At 48.9% G+C, this 26,283-nt stretch overlaps 1 protein-coding gene across 3 annotated transcripts in view; it reads left to right on the top strand.

Moving 5' to 3' along the window:
• Positions 1–26,283, top strand: part of LOC139761676 (venom protease-like) — a 70,173-nt gene that overhangs the window by 11,289 nt on the left and 32,601 nt on the right. Inside the window, exon 1 of one of the 3 annotated variants that reach the window (XM_071686003.1) lies at positions 5,537–5,656. The exons of 1 other annotated variant lie outside the window; for it this stretch is intronic. In XM_071686003.1, the coding sequence (XP_071542104.1) occupies positions 5,581–5,656 (76 nt within the window). In that variant the 5' untranslated portion in view covers positions 5,537–5,580. Of the gene's footprint in view, positions 1–5,536; positions 5,657–16,984; positions 17,154–26,283 lie in introns of those variants that run through there. One more of the 3 variants, XM_071686001.1, reaches the window with a different exon arrangement.

Here is a 26,283-nt window from a genome sequence, read left to right as displayed (position 1 = left end):
GGCCGGACCTTAGGCCCTCCAGGCCCAATCAGTCGGGAATGAGGGCGTGACACAGTCCTCTTGAACCAATCAAGAAATTGTGGTCATTCCAACCTATCGTAGCCATAGGTGGTGGGTCCAGCGAGGCTACCTGTTCCCTCCTTGCTGGTCCTACCGATAAAAGTCTCAGACGATCGCCTGGAGTCGATTCTTCAGCAGTCCCCAGCCCAGCAAGGTAATTAGGCTATCCCTGTCTCGAACCCCGTGCCACCGCTACCCTAGATTGTAAGAGATGTTTACACGTGACACGTCAGTTTAGCTAAGTGTAAAGATATCAAAACTTGTCACATAATGGCCCAACGAATGTCCTGATGACATGTGCTTTTAATATGTCAGATGTCATAAACTAAAGAGATCTCCTGGTTTTGGAAATCTTACCTGGATATGTAGACTGTGGAAATATTGAATGTAAGTTGTTAACGAGAGTGTTTTACCGATTAATGTGCTTGTCATCTTGTATTCTTATTCTTGTATTATATTTAGATTTAACCCGCTGTTTGCTTTAAACCCCAAAACGTTAAGATTGTGATATCGCTGTGTTGAGTACCGTAACAAATCAAATGTCCTGCAAAGACAAGTATCATATAGTATTTGTAACTTATATATGTAATTGGTGACCTTGCTAGAATAGGTATATGAGTTCGTAACAAATTATATTTTTTCTTTTTCTTCTTTTTTTTATGCTTTGTCGCTGACTCCCGCGTTTGCGAGGTAGCGCAAGGAAACAGACGAAAGAAATGGCCCAACCCCCCCCCATACACATGTATTACATACGTCCACACACGCAAATATACATACCTACACAGCTTTCCATGGTTTACCCCAGACGCTTCACATGCCTTGCTTCAATCCACTGACAGCACGTCAACCCGGTATACCACATCGCTCCAATTCACTCTATTCCTTGCCCTCCTTTCACCCTCCTACATGTTCAGGCCCCGATTACACAAAATCTTTTTCACTCCATCTTTCCACCTCCAATTTGGTCTCCCTCTTCTCCTTGTTCCCTCCACCTCCGACACATATATCCTCTTGGTCAATCTTTCCTCACTCATCCTCTCCATGTGCCCAAACCACTTCAAAACACCCTCTTCTGCTCTCTCAACCACGCTCTTTTTATTTCCACACATCTTTCTTACCCTTACGATACTCACTCGATCAAACCACCTCACACCGCACATTGTCCTCAAACATCTCATTTCCAGCACATCCATCCTCCTGCGCACAACTCTATCCATAGCCCACGCCTCGCAACCATACAACATTGTTGGAACCACTATTCCTTCAAACATACCCATTTTTGCTTTCCGAGATAATGTTCTCGACTTCCACACATTCTTCAAGGCCCCCAGGATTTTCGCCATCTCCCCCACCCTATGATCCACTTCCGCTTCCATGGTTCCATCCGCTGCCAGATCCACTCCCAGATATCTAAAACACTTCACTTCCTCCAGTTTTTCTCCATTCAAACTCACCTCCCAATTGACTTGACCCTCAACCCTACTGAACCTAATAACCTTGCTCTTATTCACATTTACTCTTAACTTTCTTCTTCCACACACTTTTCCAAACTCAGTCACCAGCTTCTGCAGTTTCTCACATGAATCAGCCACCAGCGCTGTATCATCAGCGAACAACAACTGACTCACTTCCCAAGCTCTCTCATCCCCAACAGGCTTCATACTTGCCCCTCTTTCCAAAACTCTTGCATTTACCTCCCTAACAACCCCATCCATAAACAAATTAGATAACCATGGAGACATCACACACCCCTGCCGCAAACCTACATTCACTGAGAACCAATCACTTTCCTCTCTTCCTACACGCACACATGCCTTACATCCTCGATAAAAACTTTTCACTGCTTCTAACAACTTTCCTCCCACACCATATATTCTTAATACCTTCCACAGAGCATCTCTATCAACTCTATCATATGCCTTCTCCAGATCCATAAATGCTACATACAAATCCATTTGCTTTTCTAAGTATTTCTCACATACATTCTTCAAAGCAAACACCTGATCCACACATCCTCTACCACTTCTGAAACCACACTGCTCTTCCCCAATCTGATGCTCTGTACATGCCTTCACCCTCTCAATCAATACCCTCCCATATAATTTACCAGGAATACTCAACAAACTTATACCTCTGTAATTTGAGCACTCACTCTTATCCCCTTTGCCTTTGTACAATGGCACTATGCACGCATTCCGCCAATCCTCAGGCACCTCACCATGAGTCATATATATATATATATATATATATATATATATATATATATATATATATATATATATATATATATTTTTTTTTTTTTTTTTCTTTTAAACTATTTGCCATTTCCCGCGTTAGCGAGGTAGCGTTAAGAACAGAGGACTGGGCCTTTTTTGGAATATCCTCACCTGGCCCCCTCTGTTCCTTCTTTTGGAAAATTAAAAAAAATAGTGAGAGGGGAGGATTTCCAGCCCCCGCTCCCTCCCCTTTTAGTCGCCTTCTACGACACGCAGGGAATACGTGGGAAGTATTCTTAATCCCCTATCCCCAGGGATATATATATATATATATATTTTCTTTTTGCTTTGCCGCTGTCCACCGCGCCTGCGAGGCAGCGCAAGGAAACAGACGAAAGAAAACGGCCCAACCCACCCCCATACACATGCACATACACACGTCCACACACGCAAACATACACACCCACACAGCCCTCCACGGGTCACCCCAGACGCCCCACATGCCCCGACTCAACCCACCGACAGCACGTCAACCCCGGCACACCACACCGATCCAACCCACTCCACTCCCCCCCCCCCCCCCCCACCCCCCCGCACGTTCAGGCCCCGATCAGACAAAATCCCCCTCACTCCATCTTTCCACCCCCAACCCGGTCTCCCACCTCTCCCCGCTCCCCCCACCTCCGACACACACATCCTCCCGGTCAACCCCCCCCCCACCCACCCTCTCCACGCGCCCAAACCACCTCAAAACACCCTCCTCCGCTCTCTCAACCACGCTCCCCTCACTTCCACACATCTCCCCCACCCCCACGCCACCCACTCGACCAAACCACCCCACACCACACACCGCCCCCAAACATCTCACCTCCAGAACATCCATCCTCCCGCTCACAACTCCATCCACAGCCCACGCCCCGCAACCACACAACACTGCTGGAACCACCACTCCCCCAAACACACCCACCCCCGCCCTCCGAGACAACGCTCCCGACCCCCACACATTCCCCAAGGCCCCCAGAATATATATATATATATATATATATATATATATATATATATATATATATATATATATATATATATATACATATATATATATATATATATATATTCTATTCCTTGCACGCCTTTCACCCTCCTGCATGTTCAGGCCCCGATCGCTCAAAATCATTTTCACTCCATCCTTCCACCTCCACTTTGGTCTCCCGCTTCCCCTTGTTCCCTCCACCTCTGACACATGTATCCTCCTCTTTGTCAGTCTTTCCTCCCTCATTCTCTCCATGTGACCAAACCATTTCAACACACCCTCTTCTGCTCTCTCAATCACACTCTTAATTGCCACACATCTCTCTTACCCTCTAATTACTTATTCGATCAAACCACCTCACACCACATATTGTCCTCAAACATTTCATTTCCAACACATCCACCCTCCTCCACAGAACCCTATCTATAGCCCACGCCTCGCAACCATATAACATTGTTGGAACCACTATTCCTTCAAGCATAACAATTTTTGCTCTCAGAGACAACGTTCTCGCCTTCCACACATTCTTCACCGCTCCCAGAACCTTCGCCCCCTCCCCCACCATGTGACTCACTCCCGCTTCCATGGTGCCAACTGCTGCTAAGTCCACTCCCAGATATCTAAAACACTTCACTTCCTCCAGTTTTTCTCCATTTAAACTTTCCTCCCAATTAACATGTCCCTCAACCCTATTGAACCTAATAACCTTGCCTTTATTCATTTTTAAACTCAGCTTTCTTCTTTCACACACTTTACCAAACTCAGTCACCAACTTTTGCAGTTTCTCATCCGAATCAGCCACCAGCGCCGTATCATCAGCGAACAACTTACTTCCCAAGCCCTCATCCACAATAGACTGCTTAATATGCCCCTCTTTTCAAAATTCTTGCATTCACCTCCCTAACCGTCCCATCCACAACAGACTATATATTTGCCCCTCTCTCCAAAACTCTTGCATTTGCCTCCCTAACCACACCATCCATAAACAAATTAAACAACCATGGAGACATCACGCACCCCTGCCGCAAACCTACATTCACTGAGAACCAATCACTTTCTTCCTACTCGTACACATGCCCTACATCCTCGATAAAAACTTTTCACTGCTTCTAGCAACTTGCCTCTTGCACCATTTACGCTTAAAACCTTCCACAAAGTATCTCTGTTCACCCTATCATATGCCTTCTCCAGATCCGTAAATGCTACATACAAATCCATTTGCTTTTCTAAGTATTTCTCACACTCATTCTTCAAAGCAAACACCTGATCCACACATCCTCTACCACTTCTAAAACCACACTGCTCTTCCCCAATCTGATGCTCTGTACATGCCTTCACCCTCTCAATCAATACCCTCCCATATAATTTACCAGGAATACTCAACAAACTTATACTTCTAATTTGATTACTCACCTTTATCCCCTTTGCCTTTGTACAATGGCACTATGCACGCATTCCGCCAATCCTCAGGCACTTCACCATGAGCCATTAATACAAAGAATATCCTTACCAACCAATCAACAACAACACACACACACACACACACACACACACACACACACACACACACACACAAATACAAAGTGCATATGAACGCGCGTATATGTGTGTGTGTGTGAGTGTGTGTGTGGATCTTCCTCGTGTATGACGTTACAGGTATGTGGAAAGCCCCACTAATGTGTTGTGCTGGAAGGTACGTAGATTGATCACACAGCTAAGACGTATTTCATTAACTGTCGCACAAGATAATTTAACGTAATCGTAGGTGATGCTTAATACAGAGATACAGGAGAGACGTTTTGAACTAGTACATGATTTATGGTCCATTACAATTTTCAGTTACAATTAATCTCCCAAATTCTAAATTACAAATAGTTACAATTATTTAGTCTCCATAATATCAAAGTATGATTACATTTGCAGATGCATGAAATGTAGTTAATTACATGTTAAAATTCCTTCAGGGTTTATTATAAAGCCCCTTCCAAGTTACATCATAACAGCAAACTTTGAATTGTCAATTACAATTACTTTATTATTTTGTTATGTTCATCTAAAACTGCGGATACAATTACTTAGGAGTATGTCATTGATTTTATCCATCTATTCAGCTTTATTTATAATCACATTTACTCCAAGCCAGATTGGAGGATATTGAAGTTGATGGCATCTATGTGTTACCACCGGTGGCAGGAGTATATAAACAGGCTGTGAGATGGGTTGACCGGTCACTTCCTTTGTTGATTTCATTCACCACAGAGTCGTATAGTCGTCATGAGAAAGGGTTCGCAGGTATCACTGTTGTTGGTGGCTGTTGCAGTGGCCACTGTGGCCAGGACACGAGCTCAGGGTGAGTACTCTCGATTACTGTGTATATATATCTCATAGACTCACTGTTAGCATTCATGGCCAGCACGTACATATCGGGTTAAGTTCTCTATCAAACACATGACCATTGTGGCCATCACTCCAACACAGGGTGGGGTAAGGACTTTGACCAACACATGGCCACGGTGGCCATCCAACAAGCAGGGTGAGGAAAACACATTGGGCAACACGTGGCCACTGTGGCCATCCAACCATCAGGGTGAAGAAAACGCTCTGGGCAGCACATGGCCACAGTGGCCACCAATCCAACGCAGGGTGAGATAAATACTCTGGTAAACACATGGCCACTGTGGCCATCACAGCAACACATAATGAGGTAAGTATTCTAGCCATCATATGGCCACTGTGGCCATCACCGCCAACACAGGATTCGATCAGTACTCTGGCCAACACATGGCCACTGTGGCCATCATCTTGCCAACACAAGATAATCATAAGTCATGGTTTCTAAACACAAAAGCATAAAACGATTTCTCTGGTGTTCAACGTGGTGGCTAGAAGGTGATCTCTGATGTTCAACGTGGTGGCTAGAAGGTGATCACTGGTGTTCAACGTGGTGGCTAGAAGGTCATCTCTGGTGTTCAACGTGGTGGCTAGGTCATCTCTGGTGTTCAACGTGGTGGCTAGAAGGTCATCTCTGGTGTTCAACGTGGTGGCTAGAAGGTGATCTCTGGTGTTCAACGTGGTGGCTAGAAGGTGATCTCTGATGTTCAACGTGGTGGCTAGAAGGTCATCTCTGGTGTTCAACGTGGTGGCTAGAAGGTGATCTCTGGTGTTCAACGTGGTGGCTAGAAGGTCATCTCTGGTGTTCAACGTGGTGGCTAGAAGGTGATCTCTGATGTTCAACGTGGTGGCTAGAAGGTCATCTCTGGTGTTCAACGTGGTGGCTAGAAGGTGATCTCTGATGTTCAACGTGGTGGCTAGAAGGTGATCTCTGATGTTCAACGTGGTGGCTAGAAGGTGATCTCTGATGTTCAACGTGGTGGCTAGAAGGTGATCTCTGATGTTCAACGTGGTGGCTAGAAGGTGATCTCTGGTGTTCAACGTGGTGGCTAGAAGGTCATCTCTGATGTTCAACGTGGTGGCTAGAAGGTCATCTCTGGTGTTCAACGTGGTGGCTAGAAGGTCATCTCTGATGTTCAACGTGGTGGCTAGAAGGTGATCTCTGATGTTCAACGTGGTGGCTAGAAGGTGATCTCTGGTGTACAACGTGGTGGCTAGAAGGTCATCTCTGGTGTTCAACGTGGTGGCTAGAAGGTGATCTCTGGTGTACAACGTGGTGGCTAGAAGGTCATCTCTGGTGTTCAACGTGGTGGCTAGGTCATCTCCTGTGTTCAACGTGGTGGCTAGAAGGTCATCTCTGGTGTTCAACGTGGTGGCTAGAAGGTCATCTCTGGTGTTCAACATGGTGGCTAGAAGGTCATCTCTGGTGTTCAACGTGGTGGCTAGGTCATCTCCTGTGTTCAACGTGGTGGCTAGAAGGTGATCTCTGGTGTTCAACGCGGTGGCTAGGTCATCTCTGGTGTTCACCGTGGTGGCTAGAAGGTCATCTCTGGTGTTCAACGTGGTGGCTAGGTCATCTCTGGTGTTCACCGTGGTGGTTAGGTCATCTCTGGTGTTCAACGTGGTGGCTAGGTCATCTCTGGTGTTCAACGTGGTGGCTAAAAGGTCATCTCTGATGTTCAACGTGGTGGCTAGCAGGTCATTTTTGGTGTTCAACGCGGTGGGTAGAAGGTCATATCTGGTGTTCAACGCGGTGGTTAGGTCACCTGTGGTGTTTAACGCGGGACGGGGCGTGTGGGGTGGGGCGACTCGGGGCAGTGCTGGGCGGGGCGATGTGGTGCGGGACGGGGCAGTGTGGGGTGGGGCGGGGTGGGGTGGTGCTGTGCTGGGCGGTGCGGTGCGGGATGGTCCGGGGCGGGGCGGTGCTGAGCGGGACGATGCGGTGCAGGGTTGGGTGGTGCGTTGCGGGGCTAGGCGGTGCTGGAGGGACGGGGCGTAGCTGGGCGGAACGGGGCGGTGCGGGATGAGGTGGTGCGGTGCGGGTCGGGGCGGTGCGGGTCGGGGCGGTGCGGGGCGGGGTGGTGCGGGGCGGGGCGGTGCGGGTCGGGGCGGTGCGGGTCGGGGCGGTGCGGGGCGGGGTGGTGCGGGGCGGGGCGGTGCGGGTCGGGGCGGTGCGGGGCGGGGTGGTGCGGGTCGGGGCGGTGCGGGGCGGGGTGGTGCGGGGCGGGGCGGTGCGGGTCGGGGCGGTGCGGGTCGGGGCGGTGCGGGGCGGGGTGGTGCGGGGCGGGGCGGTGCGGGGCGGGGTGGTGCGGGGCGGGGTGGTGCTGGGCGGGGTGGTGCTGGGCGGGGTGGTGCGGGGCGGGGCGGTGCTGGGCGGGGTGGTGCGGGTCGGGGCGGTGCGGGGCGGGGTGGTGCGGGGCGGGGCGGTGCGGGGCGGGGTGGTGCGGGGCGGGGTGGTGCGGGGCGGGGCGGTGCGGGGCGGGGTGGTGCGGGTCGGGGTGGTGCTGGGCGGGGTGGTGCGGGTCGGGGCGGTGCGGGGTGAGGTGGTGCAGTGCGGGTCGGGGCGGTGCGGGGTGAGGTGGTGCGGTGCGGGTCGGGGTGGTGCGGGTCGGGGCTGTGCGGGGCGGGTTGGTGCGGGTCGGGGCGGTGCGGGGCGGGGTGGTGCGGGGCGGGGCGGAGCGATGCGGGACGGATCGGTGCGGGGTGAGGTGGTGCAGTGCGGGTCTGGGCGGTGCGAGGTGGGGTGGTGCGGGTCAGGGCGGCTCGGGTCGGGGTGGTGGGGGGCGGGGCGGGGTGGTGCGGGTCGGGGCGGTGCGGGGTGAGGTGGTGCGGTGCGGGTCGGTGCGGGCCGGAGCGGTGTGGTGCGGGGCGGGGCGGTGCGGGACGGTGTGGTGCGGGGCGGGGCGGTGCGGGGCGGAGCGGTGTGGTGCGGGGCGGGGCTGTGCGGGACGGAGCGGTGTGGTGCGGGGCGGGGCGGTGCGGGACGGAGCGGTGTGGTGCGGGGCGGGTCGGTGTGGTGCGGGGCGGGTCGGTGCGGGACGGAGCGGTGTGGTGCGGGGCGGGTCGGGGTGGTGAGGAAGCTGATTCATGATTCGTTTTGGAAATCGTTTTTTGTTTCCGGATGCCTTTATCTTGTTCATTGTTTATGTCTCTTTGGGTCACTTGTAAAATGTTAAGGTTTTACTGTTTAAGTCTAAGGTCATACCCTATGTAAACACACACACACACACACACACACACACACACACACACACACACACACACACATACACACGCACACACACACACGCAGACACACACAGACAGACAGACTGACTGACAGACAGACAGACTGAGACAGACAGACAGACAGACAGACTGACAGACAGACAGACTGAGACACACACACACACACACACACACACACACACACACACACACACACACATTATATGTATATATATATATATATATATATATATATATATATATATATATATATATATATATATATATATATATATATATGTATATATATATATATTTACGAACATGTGTGTGTGTGTGTGTGTGTGTCCACATGTTCGTATATATATATTGTGTGTCTTTGTGTAGGGTGGTGTTGTACTTCTTGTTTGGACGAGGATTAGGGTCTCCCACTGCTAACAGCTCGGACCTCACTTCCCTGACCGAGTTATTTGTCTGAGTATTCCTGTTTTGAAGCAGATGTTGACCAGTCCTCCAGCACCCGAACCCTTATCAGTGGCGTCAGGTCAGGTCGTGGGGCCAGCTACGGGGTATGTCATCCCGTACATTCGCTACTGTCGTAAACAAGGGAACAAAGGAGGTTGAACTCTACGCAAGATGAGGGCCGGACCTTAGGCCTCCTCCAGCCAATCACGTCGGGATGAGGGCGTGACAATCAGTCTCTTGACCAATCAAGGGTAATTGTGGTCATTCCAACCTATCGTAGCCATAGGTGGTGGGTCAAGGCGAGGCTAGCTGTTCCTGCCTTGCTGGTCCTTCAGATAAAAGGCTCAGACGATCGCCTGGGAGTCGATTCCTTCAGCAGTCCCCAGCCCAGCAAGGTAATGTAGGCTTTCCCTGTCTCGAACCCCGTAGCCACCGCTACCCTAGATTGTAAGATGTTTACCGTGTCACGTCAGGTTTAGCTAAGTGTAAAGATATCAAAACTTGTCACATAATTGCCCAACGAATGTCCTGTGTCATGCTTTTATAGTCAGATTGTCATAAACGAAAGAGATCTCCTGGTTTGAAATCTTACCTGGAATGTAGAATGTGGAATATTGAATGTTAAGTGTTAACGAGAGTGTTTGTACCCGATTAATGTGCTTGTCATCTTGTATTCTTATTTCTTGTATTATATTTAGATTTAACCCGGGTGTTTGCTTTAACCCCATAACGTTAAGATTGTGTTATCCTGTGTTGTGTACCGTAACAAATCTAATGTCCCTGCAAAGACAAGTATCAGTATAGTATTTGTAACTTATATATGTAATTGGTGACCTTGCTAGAATAGGTATTGAGTTCGTAACAAATATATATTTTTTTTTTCTTTCTTTTTTTTTTGCTTTGTCGCTGTCTCCCGCGTTTGCGAGGTAGCGCAAGGAAACAGACGAAAGAAATGGCCCAACACACCCCCCATACACATGTATATACATACGTCCACATACGCAAATATACATACCTACACAGCTTTCCATGGTTTACCCCAGACGCTTCACATGCCCTGGTTCAATCCACTGACAGCACGTCAACCCCGGTATACCACATCGATCCAATTCACTCTATTCCTTGCCCTCCTTTCACCCTCCTGCATGTTCAGGCCCCGATCACTCAAAATCTTTTTCACTCCATCTTTCCACCTCCAATTTGGTCTCCCACTTCACCTCGTTCCCTCCACCTCCGACACATATATCCTCTTGGTCAATCTTTCCTCACTCATTCTCTCCATGTGCCCAAACCATTTCAAAACACCCTCTTCTGCTCTCTCAACCACGCTCTTTTTATTTCCACACATCTCTCTTACCCTTACGTTACTTACTCGATCAAACAACCTCACACCACACATTGTCCTCAAACATCTCATTTCCAGCACATCCATCCTCCTGCGCACAACTCTATCCATAGCCCACGCCTCGCAACCATACAACATTGTTGGAACCACTATTCCTCCAAACATTCCCATTTTTGCTTTCCGAGATAATGTTCTCGACTTCCACACATTCTTCAAGGCTCCCAGGATTTTCACCCCCTCCCCCACCCTATGATCCACTTCCGCTTCCATGGTTCCATCCGCTGCCAGATCCACTCCCAGATATCTAAAACACTTCACTTCCTCCAGTTTTTCTCCATTCAAACTTACCTCCCAATTGACTTGACCCTCAACCCTACTGTACCTAATAACCTTGCTCTTATTCACATTTACTCTTAACTTTCTTCTTTCACACACTTTACCAAACTGAGTCACCAGCTTCTGCAGTTTCTCACATGAATCAGCCACCAGCGCTGTATCATCAGCGAACAACAACTGACTCACTTCCCAAGCTCTCTCATCCCCAACAGACTTCATACTTGCCCCTCTTTCCAAAACTCTTGCATTTACCTCCCTAACAACCCCATCCATAAATAAATTAAACAACCATGGAGACATCACACACCCCTGCCGCAAACCTACATTCACTGAGAACCAACTACTTTCCTCTCTTCCTACACGTACACATGCCTTACATCCTCGATAAAAACTTTTCACTGCTTCTAACAACTTGCCTTCCACACCATATATTCTTAATACCTTCCACAGAGCATCTCTATCAAAACTATCATATGCCTTCTCCAGATCCATAAATGCTACATACAAATCCATTTGCTTTTCTAAGTATTTCTCACATACATTCTTCAAAGCAAACACCTGATCCACACATCCTCTACCACTTCTGAAACCACACTGCTCTTCCACAGTCTGATGCTCTGTACATGCCTTCACCCTCTCAATCAATACCCTCCCATATAATTTACCAGGAATACTCAACAAACTTATACCTCTGTAATTTAAGCACTCTTTCTTGTCCTCTTTGCCTTTGTAAAATGGTACTATGCACGCATTCCGCCAATCCTCAGGCACCTCACCATGAGTCATACATACATTAAATAACCTTACCAACCAGTCAACAATACAGTCACCCCCTTTTTTAATAAATTCCACTGCAATACCAACCAAACCCGCTGCCTTTCCAGCTTTCATCTTCCGCAAAGCTTTTACTACCTCTTCTCTGTTTAGCAAATCATTTTCCCCAACCCTCTCACTTTGCACACCACCTCGACCAAAACACCCTATATCTGCAACTCTATCATCAAACACATTCAACAAACCTTCAAAATACTCACTCCATCTCCTCACATCACCACTACTTGTTATCACCTCCCCATTTGCGCCCTTCACTGAAGTTCCCATTTGCTCCCTTGTCTTACGCACTTTATTTACCTCCTTCCAGAACATCTTTTTATTCTCCGTAAAATTTAATGATACTCTCTCACCCCAACTCTCATTTGCCCTCTTTTTCACCTCTTGCACCTTTCTCTTGACCTCCTGTCTCTTTCTTTTATACATCTCCCACTCAATTGCATTTTTTCCCTGTAAAAATCGTCCAAATGCCTCTCTCTTCTCTTTCACTAATAATCTTACTTCTTCATCCCACCACTCACTACCCTTTCTAATCAACCCACCTCCCACTCTTCTCATGCCACAAGCATCTTTTGCGCAATCCATCACTGATTCCCTAAATACATCCCATTCCTCCCCCACTCCCCTTACTTCCATTGTTCTCACCTTTTTCCATTCTGTACTCAGTCTCTCCTGGGACTTCCTCACACAAGTCTCCTTCCCAAGCTCACTTACTCTCACCACCCTCTTCACCCCAACATTTACTCTTCTTTTCTGAAAACCTATACAAATCTTCACCTTAGCCTCCAAAAGATAATGATCAGACATCCCTCCAGTTGCACCTCTCAGCACATTAACATCCAAAAGTCTCTCTTTCGCGCCCCTGTCAATTAACACTTAATCCAATAACGCTCTCTGGCCATCTCTCCTACTTACATACGTATACTTATGTATATCTCGCTTTTTAAACCAGGTATTCCCAATCACCAGTCCTTTTTTAGCACAGAAATCTAAAAGCTCTTCACCATTTCCATTTACAACACTGAACACCCCATGTATACCAATTATTCCCTCAACTGCCACATTACTCACCTTTGCATTCAAAGGCGACTAAAGGGGACGGGAGTGGGGGGCCAGAAATCCTCCCCTCCTTGTATTTTTAACTTTCTAAAATGGGAAACAGAAGAAGGAGTCACGCGGGGAGTGCTCATCCTCCTCGAAGGCTCAGACTGGGGTGTCTAAATGTGTGTGGATGTAACCAAGATGTGTAAAAAGGAGAGATAGGTAGTATGTTTGAGGAAAGGAACCTGGATGTTTTGGCTCTGAGTGAAACGAAGCTCAGGGATAAAGGGGAAGAGTGGTTTGGGAATGTCTTGGGAGTAAAGTCAGGGTTTAGTGAGAGGACAAGAGCAAGGGAAGGAGTAGCAGTACTCCTGAAACAAAAGTTGTGGGAGTATGTGATAGAATGTAAGAAAGTAAATTCTCGATTAATATGGGTAAAACTGAAAGTTGATGGAGAGAGATGGGTGATTATTCGTGCTTATGCACCTGGGCATGAGAAGAAAGATCATGAGAGGCAAGTGTTTTGGGAGCACCTGAATGAGTGTGTTAGTTGTTTTGATGCACGAGACCGGGTTATAGTGATGGGTGAATTATATATATATATATATATATATATATATATATATATATATATATATATATATATATATATATATATATATATATATACATATATAGATGCTCTGTGGAAGGTATCAAAAATATATGTTGTGGGAGGCAAGTTGTTAGAAGCAGTGAAAAGTTTTTATCGAGGATGTAAGGCATGTGTACGTGTAGGAAGAGAGGAAAGTGATTGGTTCTCAGTAAATGTAGGTTTGCGGCAGGGGTGTGTGATGTCTCCATGGTTGTTTAATTTGTTTATGGATGGGGTTGTTAGGGAGGTGAATGCAAGAGTTTTGGAAAGAGGGGCAAGTATGAAGTCTGTTGTGGATGAGAGAGCTTGGGAAGTGAGTCAGTTGTTGTTCGCTGATGATACAGCACTGGTGGCTGATTCATGTGAAAAACTGCAGAAGCTGGTGACTGAGTTTGGTAAAGTGTGTGAAAGAAGAAGGTTAAGAGTAAATGTGAATAAGAGCAAGGTTATTAGGTACAGTAGGGTTGAGGGTCAAGTCAATTGGGAGGTAAGTTTGAATGGAGAAAAACTGGAGGAAGTAAAGTGTTTTAGATATCTGGGAGTGGATCTGGCAGCGGATGGAACCATGGAAGCGGAAGTGGATCATAGGGTGGGAGAGGGGGCGAAAATCCTGGGAGCCTTGAAGAATGAGTGGAAGTCGAGAACATTATCTGGGAAAGCAGAAATGGGTATGTTTAAAAGGAATAGTGGTTCCAACAATGTTGTATGGTTGCGAGGCGTGGGCTATGGATAGAGTTGTGCGCAGGAGGGTGGATGTGCTGGAAAAGAGATGTTTGAGGACAATGTGTGGTGTGAGGTGGTTTGATCGAGTAAGTAACGTAAGGGTAAGAGAGATGTGTGGAAATAAAAAGAGCGAGGTTGAGAGAGCAGAAGAGGGTGTTTTGAAATGGTTTGGGCACATGGAGAGAATGAGTGAGGAAAGATTGACCAAGAGGATATATGTGTCTGAGGTGGAGGGAACGAGGAGAAGTGGGAGACCAAATTGGTGGTGGAAAGATGGAGTGAAAAAGATTTTGTGTGATCGGGGCCTGAACATGCAGGAGGGTGAAAGGAGGGCAAGGAATAGAGTGAATTGGATCGATGTGGTATACCGGGGTTGACGTGCTGTCAGTGGATTGAATCAGGGCATGTGAAGCGTCTGGGGTAAACCATGGAAAGCTGTGTAGGTATGTATATTTGCGTGTGTGGACGTATGTATATACATGTGTATGGGGGGGGGGTTGGGCCATTTCTTTCGTCTGTTTCCTTGCGCTGCCTCGCAACGCGGGAGACAGCGACAAAGTATAAAAAAAAAGAAAAAAAAAAATATATATATATATATATATATATATATATACTCCTTGCACGCCTTTCACCCTCCTGCATGTTCAGGCCCCGATCGCTCAAAATCATTTTCACTCCATCCTTCCACCTCCACTTTGGTCTCCCGCTTCCCCTTGTTCCCTCCACCTCTGACACATGTATCCTCCTCTTTGTCAGTCTTTCCTCCCTCATTCTCTCCATGTGACCAAACCATTTCAACACACCCTCTTCTGCTCTCTCAATCACACTCTTAATTGCCACACATCTCTCTTACCCTCTAATTACTTATTCGATCAAACCACCCCACACCACATATTGTCCTCAAACATTTCATTTCCAACACATCCACCCTCCTCCACAGAACCCTATCTATAGCCCACGCCTCGCAACCATATAACATTGTTGGAACCACTATTCCTTCAAGCATAACAATTTTTGCTCTCAGAGACAACGTTCTCGCCTTCCACACATTCTTCACCGCTCCCAGAACCTTCGCCCCCTCCCCCACCCTTTGACTCACTCCCGCTTCCATGGTTCCATCTGCTGCTAAGTCCACTCCCAGATATCTAAAACACTTCACTTCCTCCAGTTTTTCTCCATTTAAACTTTCCTCCCAATTAAAATGTCCCTCAACCCTATTGAAACTAATAACCTTGCTCTTATTCATTTTTACCCTCAGCTTTCTTCTTTCACACACTTTACCAAACTCAGTCACCAACTTTTGCAGTTTCTCATCCGAATCAGCCACCAGCGCCGTATCATCAGCGAACAACTTACTTCCCAAGCCCTCATCCACAATAGACTGCTTAATATGCCCCTCTTTTCAAAACTCTTGCATTCACCTCCCTAACCATCCCATCCACAACAGACTATATATTTGCCCCTCTCTCCAAAACTCTTGCATTTGCCTCCCTAACCACACCATCCATAAACAAATTAAACAACCATGGAGACATCACGCACCCCTGCCGAAAACCGACATTCACTGAGAACCAATCACTTTCTTCCTACTCGTACACATGCCCTACATCCTCGATAAAATCTTTTCACTGCTTCTAGCAACTTGCCTCTTTCACCATGTACGCTTAAAACCTTCCACAAAGTATCTGTTCACCCTATCGTATGCCTTCTCCAGATCCATAAATGCTACATACAAATCCATTTGCTTTTCTAAGTATTCATCACATTCATTCTTCAAAGCAAACACCTGATCCACACATCCTTTACCACTTCTAAATCCACACTGCTCTTCCCCAGTCTGATGCTCTGTACATGCCTTCACCCTCTCAATCAATACCCTCCCATATAATTTACCAGGAATACTCAACAAACTTATACTTCTAATTTGAGCACTCACCTTTATCCCCTTTGCCTTTGTACAATGGCACTATGCACGCATTCCGCCAATCCTCAGGCACTTCACCATGAGCCATACATACAAAGAATATCCTTACCAACCAATCAACAACACACACAATCATACACACACACACACACACACACACACACACACACACACACACACAAATACAAAGTGCATATGAACGCGCGTATATGTGTGTGTGTGAGTGTGTGTGTGGATCTTCCTCGTGTATGACGTTACAGGTATGTGGAAAGCCCCACTAATGTGTTGTGCTGGAAGGTACGTAGATTGATAACATAGCTATGACGTATTTCATTAACTGTCGCACAAGATAATTTAACGTAATCGTAGGTGATGCTTAATACAGAAATACAGGAGAGACGTTTTGAACTAGTACATGATTTATGGTCCATTACAATTTTCAGTTACAATTAATCTCCCAAATTCTAAATTACAAATAGTTACAATTATTTAGTCTCCATAATATCAAAGTATGATTACATTTGCAGATGCATGAAATGTAGTTAATTACATGTTAAAATTCCTTCAGGGTTATAAAGCCCCTTCCAAGTTACATCATAACAGCAAACTTTGAATTGTTAATTACAATTACTTTATTATTTTGTTATGTTCATCTAAAACTGCGGATACTATTACTTACGAATATGTCATTGATTTTATCCATCTATTCAGCTTTATTTATAATCACATTTACTCCAAGCCAGATTGGAGGATATTGAAGTTGATGGCATCTATGTGTTACCACCGGTGGCAGGAGTATATAAACAGGCTGTGAGATGGGTTGACCAGTCAGTTCCTTTGTTGACTCCATTCACCACAGAGTCGTATAGTCGTCATGAGAAAGGGTTCGCAGGTGTCACTGTTGTTGGTGGCTGTTGCAGTGGCCACTGTGGCCAGGACACGAGCTCAGGGTGAGTACTCTCGATTACTGTGTATATATATCTCATAGACTCACTGTTAGCATTCATGGCCAGCACGTAAATATCGGGTTAAGTTCTCTATCAAACACATGACCATTGTGGCCATCACTCCAACACAGGGTGGGGTAAGGACTATGACCAACACATGGCCACGGTGGCCATCCAACAAGCAGGGTGAGGAAAACACATTGGGCAACACGTGGCCACTGTGGCCATCCAACCATCAGGGTGAAGAAAACGCTCTGGGCAGCACATGGCCACAGTGGCCACCAATCCAACGCAGGGTGAGATAGATACTCTGGTAAACACATGGCCACTGTGGCCATCACAGCAACACATAATGAGGTAAGTATTCTAGCCATCATATGGCCACTGTGGCCATCACCGCCAACACAGGATTCGATCAGTACTCTGGCCAACACATGGCCACTGTGGCCATCATCTGGCCAACACAAGATAATCATAATTCATGGTTTCTAAACACAAAAGAATAAAACGATTTCTCTGGTGTTCAACGTGGTGGCTAGAAGGTGATCTCTGGTGTTCAACGTGGTGGCTAGAAGGTGATCACTGGTGTTCAACGTGGTGGCTAGAAGGTGATCTCTGATGTTCAACGTGGTGGCTAGAAGGTGATCACTGGTGTTCAACGTGGTGGCTAGAGGGTGATCTCTGGTGTTCAACGTGGTGGCTAGAAGGTGATCTCTGATGTTCAACGTGGTGGCTAGAAGGTCATCTCTGATGTTCAACGTGGTGGCTAGAAGGTGATCACTAGTGTTCAACGTGGTGGCTAGAAGGTGATCTCTGGTGTTCAACGTGGTGGCTAGAAGGTCATCTCTGGTGTTCAACGTGGTGGCTAGAAGGTGATCTCTGATGTTCAACGTGGTGGCTAGAAGGTCATCTCTGGTTTTCAACATGGTGGCTAGAAGGTGATCTCTGGTGTTCAACACGGTGGCTAGGTCATCTCTGGTGTTCACCGTGGTGGCTAGAAGGTCATCTCTGGTGTTCAACGTGGTGGCTAGGTCATCTCTGGTGTTCACCGTGGTGGCTAGGTCATCTCTGGTGTTCAACGTGGTGGCTAGGTCATCTCTGGTGTTCAACGTGGTGGCTAAAAGGTCATCTCTGATGTTCAACGTGGTGGCTAGCAGGTCATTTTTGGTGTTCAACGCGGTGGGTAGAAGGTCATATCTGGTGTTCAACGCGGTGGTTAGGTCACCTGTGGTGTTTAACGCGGGACGGGGCAGTGTGGGGTGGGTGGGGCGACTCGGGGCAGTGCTGGGCGGGGCGATGTGGTGCGGGACGGGGCAGTGTGGGGTGGGGCGGGGTGGGGTGGTGCTGTGCTGGGCGGTGCGGTGCGGGATGGTGCGGGGCGGGGCGGTGCTGAGCGGGACGATGCGGTGCAGGGTTGGGTGGTGCGTTGCGGGGCTAGGCGGTGCTGGAGGGACGGGGCGTAGCTGGGCGGAACGGGGCGGTGCGGGGTGAGGTGGTGCGGTGCGGGTCGGGGCGGTGCGGGTCGGGGCGGTGCGGGGCGGGGTGGTGCGGGTCGGGGTGGTGCTGGGCGGGGTGGTGCGGGTCGGGGTGGTGCTGGGCGGGGTGGTGCGGGGCGGGGTGGTGCTGGGCGGGGTGGTGCGGGACGGGGCGGTGCGGGGTGAGGTGGTGCAGTGCGGGTCGGGGCGGTGCGGGGTGAGGTGGTGCGGTGCGGGTCGGGGCGGTGCGGGGTGAGGTGGTGCGGTGCGGATCGGGGCGGTGCGGGGCGGGGTGGTGCGGGGCGGATCGGGGCGGTGCGGGGCGGGGTGGTGCGGGTCGGGGTGGTGCTGGGCGGGGTGGTGCGGGTCGGGGCGGTGCGGGGTGAGGTGGTGCAGTGCGGGTCGGGGCGGTGCGGGGTGAGGTGGTGCGGTGCGGGTCGGGGCGGTGCGGGTCGGGGCGGTGCGGGGCGGGTTGGTGCGGGTCGGGGCGGTGCGGGGCGGGGTGGTGCGGGGCGGGGCGGAGCGATGCGGGACGGATCGGTGCGGGGTGAGGTGGTGCAGTGCGGGTCTGGGCGGTGCGAGGTGGGGTGGTGCGGGTCAGGGCGGCTCGGGTCGGGGTGGTGGGGGGCGGGGCGGGGTGGTGCGGGTCGGGGCGGTGCGGGGTGAGGTGGTGCGGTGCGGGTCGGTGCGGGCCGGAGCGGTGTGGTGCGGGGCGGGGCGGTGCGGGGTGAGGTGGTGCGGGGCGGGTCGGTGCGGGACGGAGCGGTGTGGTGCGGGGCGGGTCGGTGCGGGACGGAGCGGTATGGTGCGGGGCGGGTCGGTGCGGGACGGAGCGGTGTGGTGCGGGGCGGGGCGGTGCGGGACGGAGCGGTGTGGTGCGGGGCGGGTCGGTGCGGGACGGAGCGGTGTGGTGCGGGGCGGGTCGGTGCGGGCCGGAGCGGTGTGGTGCGGGGCGGGTCGGTGCGGGCCGGAGCGGTGTGGTGCGGGGCGGGGCGGTGCGGGACGGAGCGGTGTGGTGCGGGGCGGGTCGGTGCGGGACGGAGCGGTGTGGTGCGGGGCGGGTCGGTGCGGGCCGGAGCGGTGTGGTGCGGGGCGGGGCGGTGCGGGACGGAGCGGTGTGGTGCGGGGCGGGTCGGTGCGGGACGGAGCGGTGTGGTGCGGGGCGGGGCGGTGCGGGACGGAGCGGTGTGGTGCGGGGCGGGTCGGTGCGGGACGGAGCGGTGTGGTGCGGGGCGGGGCGGTGCGGGACGGAGCGGTGTGGTGCGGGGCGGGTCGGTGCGGGACGGAGCGGTGTGGTGCGGGGCGGGTCGGTGCGGGCCGGAGCGGTGTGGTGCGGGGCGGGTCGGTGCGGGCCGGAGCGGTGTGGTGCGGGGCGGGGCGGTGCGGGACGGAGCGGTGTGGTGCGGGGCGGGTCGGTGCGGGACGGAGCGGTGTGGTGCGGGGCGGGGCGGTGCGGGCCGGAGCGGTGTGGTGCGGGGCGGGGCGGTGCGGGACGGAGCGGTGTGGTGCGGGGCGGGGCGGTGCGGGACGGAGCGGTGTGGTGCGGGGCGGGGCGGTGCGGGACGGAGCGGTGTGGTGCGGGGCGGGGCGGTGCGGGACGGAGCGGTGTGGTGCGGGGCGGGGCGGTGCGGGCCGGAGCGGTGTGGTGCGGGGCGGGGCGGTGCGGGCCGGAGCGGTGTGGTGCGGGGCGGGGCGGTGCGGGACGGAGCGGTGTGGTGCGGGGCGGGTCGGTGCGGGACGGAGCGGTGTGGTGCGGGGCGGGTCGGTGCGGGCCGGAGCGGTGTGGTGCGGGGCGGGGCGGTGCGGGACGGAGCGGTGTGGTGCGGGGCGGGTCGGTGCGGGCCGGAGCGGTGTGGTGCGGGACGGAGCGGTGTGGTGCGGGCCGGAGCGGTGTGGTGCGGGGCGGGTCGGGGTGGTGAGGAAGCTGATTCATGATTCGTTTTGGAAATCGTTTTTTGATTCCGGATGCCTTTATCTTGTTCATTGTTTATGTCTCTTTGGGTCACTTGTAAAATGTTAAGGTTTTACTGTTTAAGTCTAAGGTCATACCCTATGTAAATACACACACACACACACACACACACACACACACACACACATACACACGCACACACACACACGCAGACACACACAGACACAGACAGACTGACAGACAGACAGACTGAGACAGACAGACAGACAGACTGACAGACAGACAGACTGAGACAGACACACACACACACACACACACACACACACACACACACACACACACACACATTATATGTATATGTATATATATATATATATATATATATATATATATATATATATATATATATATATATATATATATATATATATATGTATATATATATATATTTACGAACATGTGTGTGTGTGTGTGTGTGTGTCCACATGTTCGTATATATATATTGTGTGTCTTTGTGTAGGGTGGTGTTGTACTTCTTGTTTGAACGAGGATTAGGGTCTCCCACTGCTAACAGCTCGGACCTCACTTCCCTGACCGAGTTATTTATCTTAGTAATCCTGTTTTGAAGCAGATGTTGACCAGTCCTCCAGAACCCGAACCCTTATCAGTGGCGTCAGGTCAGGTCGTGGGGCCAGCTACGGGGTATGTCATCCCGTTCATTCGCTACTGTCGTAAACAAGGGAACAAAGGAGGTTGAACTCTACGCAAGATGAGGGCCGGACCTTAGGCCTCCTCCAGCCAATCACGTCGGGATGAGGGCGTGACAATCAGTCTCTTGACCAATCAAGGGTAATTGTGGTCATTCCAACCTATCGTAGCCATAGGTGGTGGGTCAAGGCGAGGCTACCTGTTCCTGCCTTGCTGGTCCTTCAGATAAAAGTCTCAGACGATCGCCTGGGAGTCGATTCCTTCAGCAGTCCCCAGCCCAGCAAGGTAATGTAGGCTTTCCCTGTCTCGAACCCCGTAGCTACCGCTACCCTAGATTGTAAGATGTTTACCGTGTCACGTCAGGTTTAGCTAAGTGTAAAGATATCAAAACTTGTCACATAATTGCCCAACGAATGTCCTGTGTCATGCTTTTATAGTCAGATTGTCATAAACGAAAGAGATCTCCTGGTTTGAAATCTTACCTGGAATGTAGAATGTGGAATATTGAATGTTAAGTGTTAACGAGAGTGTTTGTACCCGATTAATGTGCTTGTCATCTTGTATTCTTATTTCTTGTATTATATTTAGATTTAACCCGGGTGTTTGCTTTAACCCCATAACGTTAAGATTGTGTTATCCTGTGTTGTGTACCGTAACAAATCTAATGTCCCTGCAAAGACAAGTATCAGTATAGTATTTGTAACTTATATATGTAATTGGTGACCTTGCTAGAATAGGTATTGAGTTCGTAACAAATATATATTTTTTTTTCTTTTTTTTTTTTTTGCTTTGTCGCTGTCTCCCGCGTTTGCGAGGTAGCGCAAGGAAACAGACGAAAGAAATGGCCCAACACACCCCCCATACACATGTATATACATACGTCCACATACGCAAATATACATACCTACACAGCTTTCCATGGTTTACCCCAGACGCTTCACATGCCCTGGTTCAATCCACTGACAGCACGTCAACCCCGGTATACCACATCGATCCAATTCACTCTATTCCTTGCCCTCCTTTCACCCTCCTGCATGTTCAGGCCCCGATCACTCAAAATCTTTTTCACTCCATCTTTCCACCTCCAATTTGGTCTCCCACTTCACCTCGTTCCCTCCACCTCCGACACATATATCCTCTTGGTCAATCTTTCCTCACTCATTCTCTCCATGTGCCCAAACCATTTCAAAACACCCTCTTCTGCTCTCTCAACCACGCTCTTTTTATTTCCACACATCTCTCTTACCCTTACGTTACTTACTCGATCAAACCACCTCACACCACACATTGTCCTCAAACATCTCATTTCCAGCACATCCATCCTCCTGCGCACAACTCTATCCATAGCCCACGCCTCGCAACCATACAACATTGTTGGAACCACTATTCCTCCAAACATTCCCATTTTTGCTTTCCGAGATAATGTTCTCGACTTCCACACATTCTTCAAGGCTCCCAGGATTTTCACCCCCTCCCCCACCCTATGATCCACTTCCGCTTCCATGGTTCCATCCGCTGCCAGATCCACTCCCAGATATCTAAAACACTTCACTTCCTCCAGTTTTTCTCCATTCAAACTTACCTCCCAATTGACTTGACCCTCAACCCTACTGTACCTAATAACCTTGCTCTTATTCACATTTACTCTTAACTTTCTTCTTTCACACACTTTACCAAACTGAGTCACCAGCTTCTGCAGTTTCTCACATGAATCAGCCACTAGCGCTGTATCATCAGCGAACAACAACTGACTCACTTCCCAAGCTCTCTCATCCCCAACAGACTTCATACTTGCCCCTCTTTCCAAAACTCTTGCATTTACCTCCCTAACAACCCCATCCATAAATAAATTAAACAACCATGGAGACATCACACACCCCTGCCGCAAACCTACATTCACTGAGAACCAACTACTTTCCTCTCTTCCTACACGTACACATGCCTTACATCCTCGATAAAAACTTTTCACTGCTTCTAACAACTTGCCTCCCACACCATATATTCTTAATACCTTCCACAGAGCATCTCTATCAAAACTATCATATGCCTTCTCCAGATCCATAAATGCTACATACAAATCCATTTGCTTTTCTAAGTATTTCTCACATACATTCTTCAAAGCAAACACCTGATCCACACATCCTCTACCACTTCTGAAACCACACTGCTCTTCCCCAATCTGATGCTCTGTACATGCCTTCACCCTCTCAATCAATACCCTCCCATATAATTTACCAGGAATACTCAACAAACTTATACCTCTGTAATTTAAGCACTCTTTCTTATCCTCTTTGCCTTTGTAAAATGGTACTATGCACGCATTCTGCCAATCCTCAGGCACCTCACCATGAGTCATACATACATTAAATAACCTTACCAACCAGTCAACAATACAGTCACCCCCTTTTTTAATAAATTCCACTGCAATACCATCCAAACCCGCTGCCTTTCCAGCTTTCATCTTCCGCAAAGCTTTTACTACCTCTTCTCTGTTTAGCAAATCATTTTCCCCAACCCTCTCACTTTGCACACCACCTCGACCAAAACACCCTATATCTGCAACTCTATCATCAAACACATTCAACAAACCTTCAAAATACTCACTCCATCTCCTCACATCACCACTACTTGTTATCACCTCCCCATTTGCGCCCTTCACTGAAGTTCCCATTTGCTCCCTTGTCTTACGCACTTTATTTACCTCCTTCCAGAACATCTTTTTATTCTCCGTAAAATTTAATGATACTCTCTCACCCCAACTCTCATTTGCCCTCTTTTTCACCTCTTGCACCTTTCTCTTGACCTCCTGTCTCTTTCTTTTATACATCTCCCACTCAATTGCATTTTTTCCCTGTAAAAATCGTCCAAATGCCTCTCTCTTCTCTTTCACTAATAATCTTACTTCTTCATCCCACCACTCACTAGCCTTTCTAATCAACCCACCTCCCACTCTTCTCATGCCACAAGCATCTTTTGCGCAATCCATCACTGATTCCCTAAATACATCCCATTCCTCCCCCACTCCCCTTACTTCCATTGTTCTCACCTTTTTCCATTCTGTAGTCAGTCTCTCCTGGTACTTCCTCACACAAGTCTCCTTCCCAAGCTCACTTACTCTCACCACCCTCTTCACCCCAACATTTACTCTTCTTTTCTGAAAACCTATACAAATCTTCACCTTAGCCTCCAAAAGATAATGATCAGACATCCCTCCAGTTGCACCTCTCAGCACATTAACATCCAAAAGTCTCTCTTTCGCGTCCCTGTCAATTAACACTTAATCCAATAACGCTCTCTGGCCATCTCTCCTACTTACATACGTATACTTATGTATATCTCGCTTTTTAAACCAGGTATTCCCAATCACCAGTCCTTTTTTAGCACAGAAATCTAAAAGCTCTTCAACATTTCCATTTACAACACTGAACACCCCATGTATACCAATTATTCCCTCAACTGCCACATTACTCACCTTTGCATTCAAAGGCGACTAGAGGGGACGGGAGTGGGGGGCCAGAAATCCTCCCCTCCTTGTATTTTTAACTTTCTAAAATGGGAAACAGAAGAAGGAGTCACGCGGGGAGTGCTCATCCTCCTCGAAGGCTCAGACTGGGGTGTCTAAATGTGTGTGGATGTAACCAAGATGTGTAAAAAGGAGAGATAGGTAGTATGTTTGAGGAAAAGAACCTGGATGTTTTGGCTCTGAGTGAAAAGAAGCTCAGGGATAAAGGGGAAGAGTGGTGTGGGAATGTCTTGGGAGTAAAGTCAGGGTTTAGTGAGAGGACAAGAGCAAGGGAAGGAGTAGCAGTACTCCTGAAACAAAAGTTGTGGGAGTATGTGATAGAATGTAAGAAAGTAAATTCTCGATTAATATGGGTAAAACTGAAAGTTGATGGAGAGAGATGGGTGATTATTGGTGCTTATGCACCTGGGCATGAGAAGAAAGATCATGAGAGGCAAGTGTTTTGGGAGCACCTGAATGAGTGTGTTAGTTGTTTTGATGCACGAGACCGGGTTATAGTGATGGGTGAATTATATATATATATATATATATATATATATATATATATATATATATATATATATATATATATACATACATATATAGATGCTCTGTGGAAGGTATTAAAAATATATGTTGTGGGAGGCAAGTTGTTAGAAGCAGTGAAAAGTTTTTATCGAGGATGTAAGGCATGTGTACGTGTAGGAAGAGAGGAAAGTGATTGGTTCTCAGTAAATGTAGGTTTGCGGCAGGGGTGTGTGATGTCTCCATGGTTGTTTAATTTGTTTATGGATGGGGTTGTTAGGGAGGTGAATGCAAGAGTTTTGGAAAGAGGGGCAAGTGTGAAGTCTGTTGTGGATGAGAGAGCTTGGGAAGTGAGTCAGTTGTTGTTCGCTGATGATACAGCACTGGTGGCTGATTCATGTGAAAAACTGCAGAAGCTGGTGACTGAGTTTGGTAAAGTGTGTGAAAGAAGAAGGTTAAGAGTAAATGTGAATAAGAGCAAGGTTATTAGGTACAGTAGGGTTGAGGGTCAAGTCAATTGGGAGGTAAGTTTGAATGGAGAAAAACTGGAGGAAGTAAAGTGTTTTAGATATCTGGGAGTGGATCTGGCAGCGGATGGAACCATGGAAGCGGAAGTGGATCATAGGGTGGGAGAGGGGGCGAAAATCCTGGGAGCCTTGAAGAATGAGTGGAAGTCGAGAACATTATCTGGGAAAGCAGAAATGGGTATGTTTAAAAGGAATAGTGGTTCCAACAATGTTGTATGGTTGCGAGGCGTGGGCTATGGATAGAGTTGTGCGCAGGAGGGTGGATGTGCTGGAAAAGAGATGTTTGAGGACAATGTGTGGTGTGAGGTGGTTTGATCGAGTAAGTAACGTAAGGGTAAGAGAGATGTGTGGAAATAAAAAGAGCGAGGTTGAGAGAGCAGAAGAGGGTGTTTTGAAATGGTTTGGGCACATGGAGAGAATGAGTGAGGAAAGATTGACCAAGAGGATATATGTGTCTGAGGTGGAGGGAACGAGGAGAAGTGGG

The sequence above is a fragment of the Panulirus ornatus genome, chromosome 41, assembly GCF_036320965.1.
Source record: "Panulirus ornatus isolate Po-2019 chromosome 41, ASM3632096v1, whole genome shotgun sequence".
NCBI classification, from domain to species: domain Eukaryota; kingdom Metazoa; phylum Arthropoda; class Malacostraca; order Decapoda; family Palinuridae; genus Panulirus; species Panulirus ornatus.
This window is presented reverse-complemented; position numbering and strand designations above follow the sequence as displayed.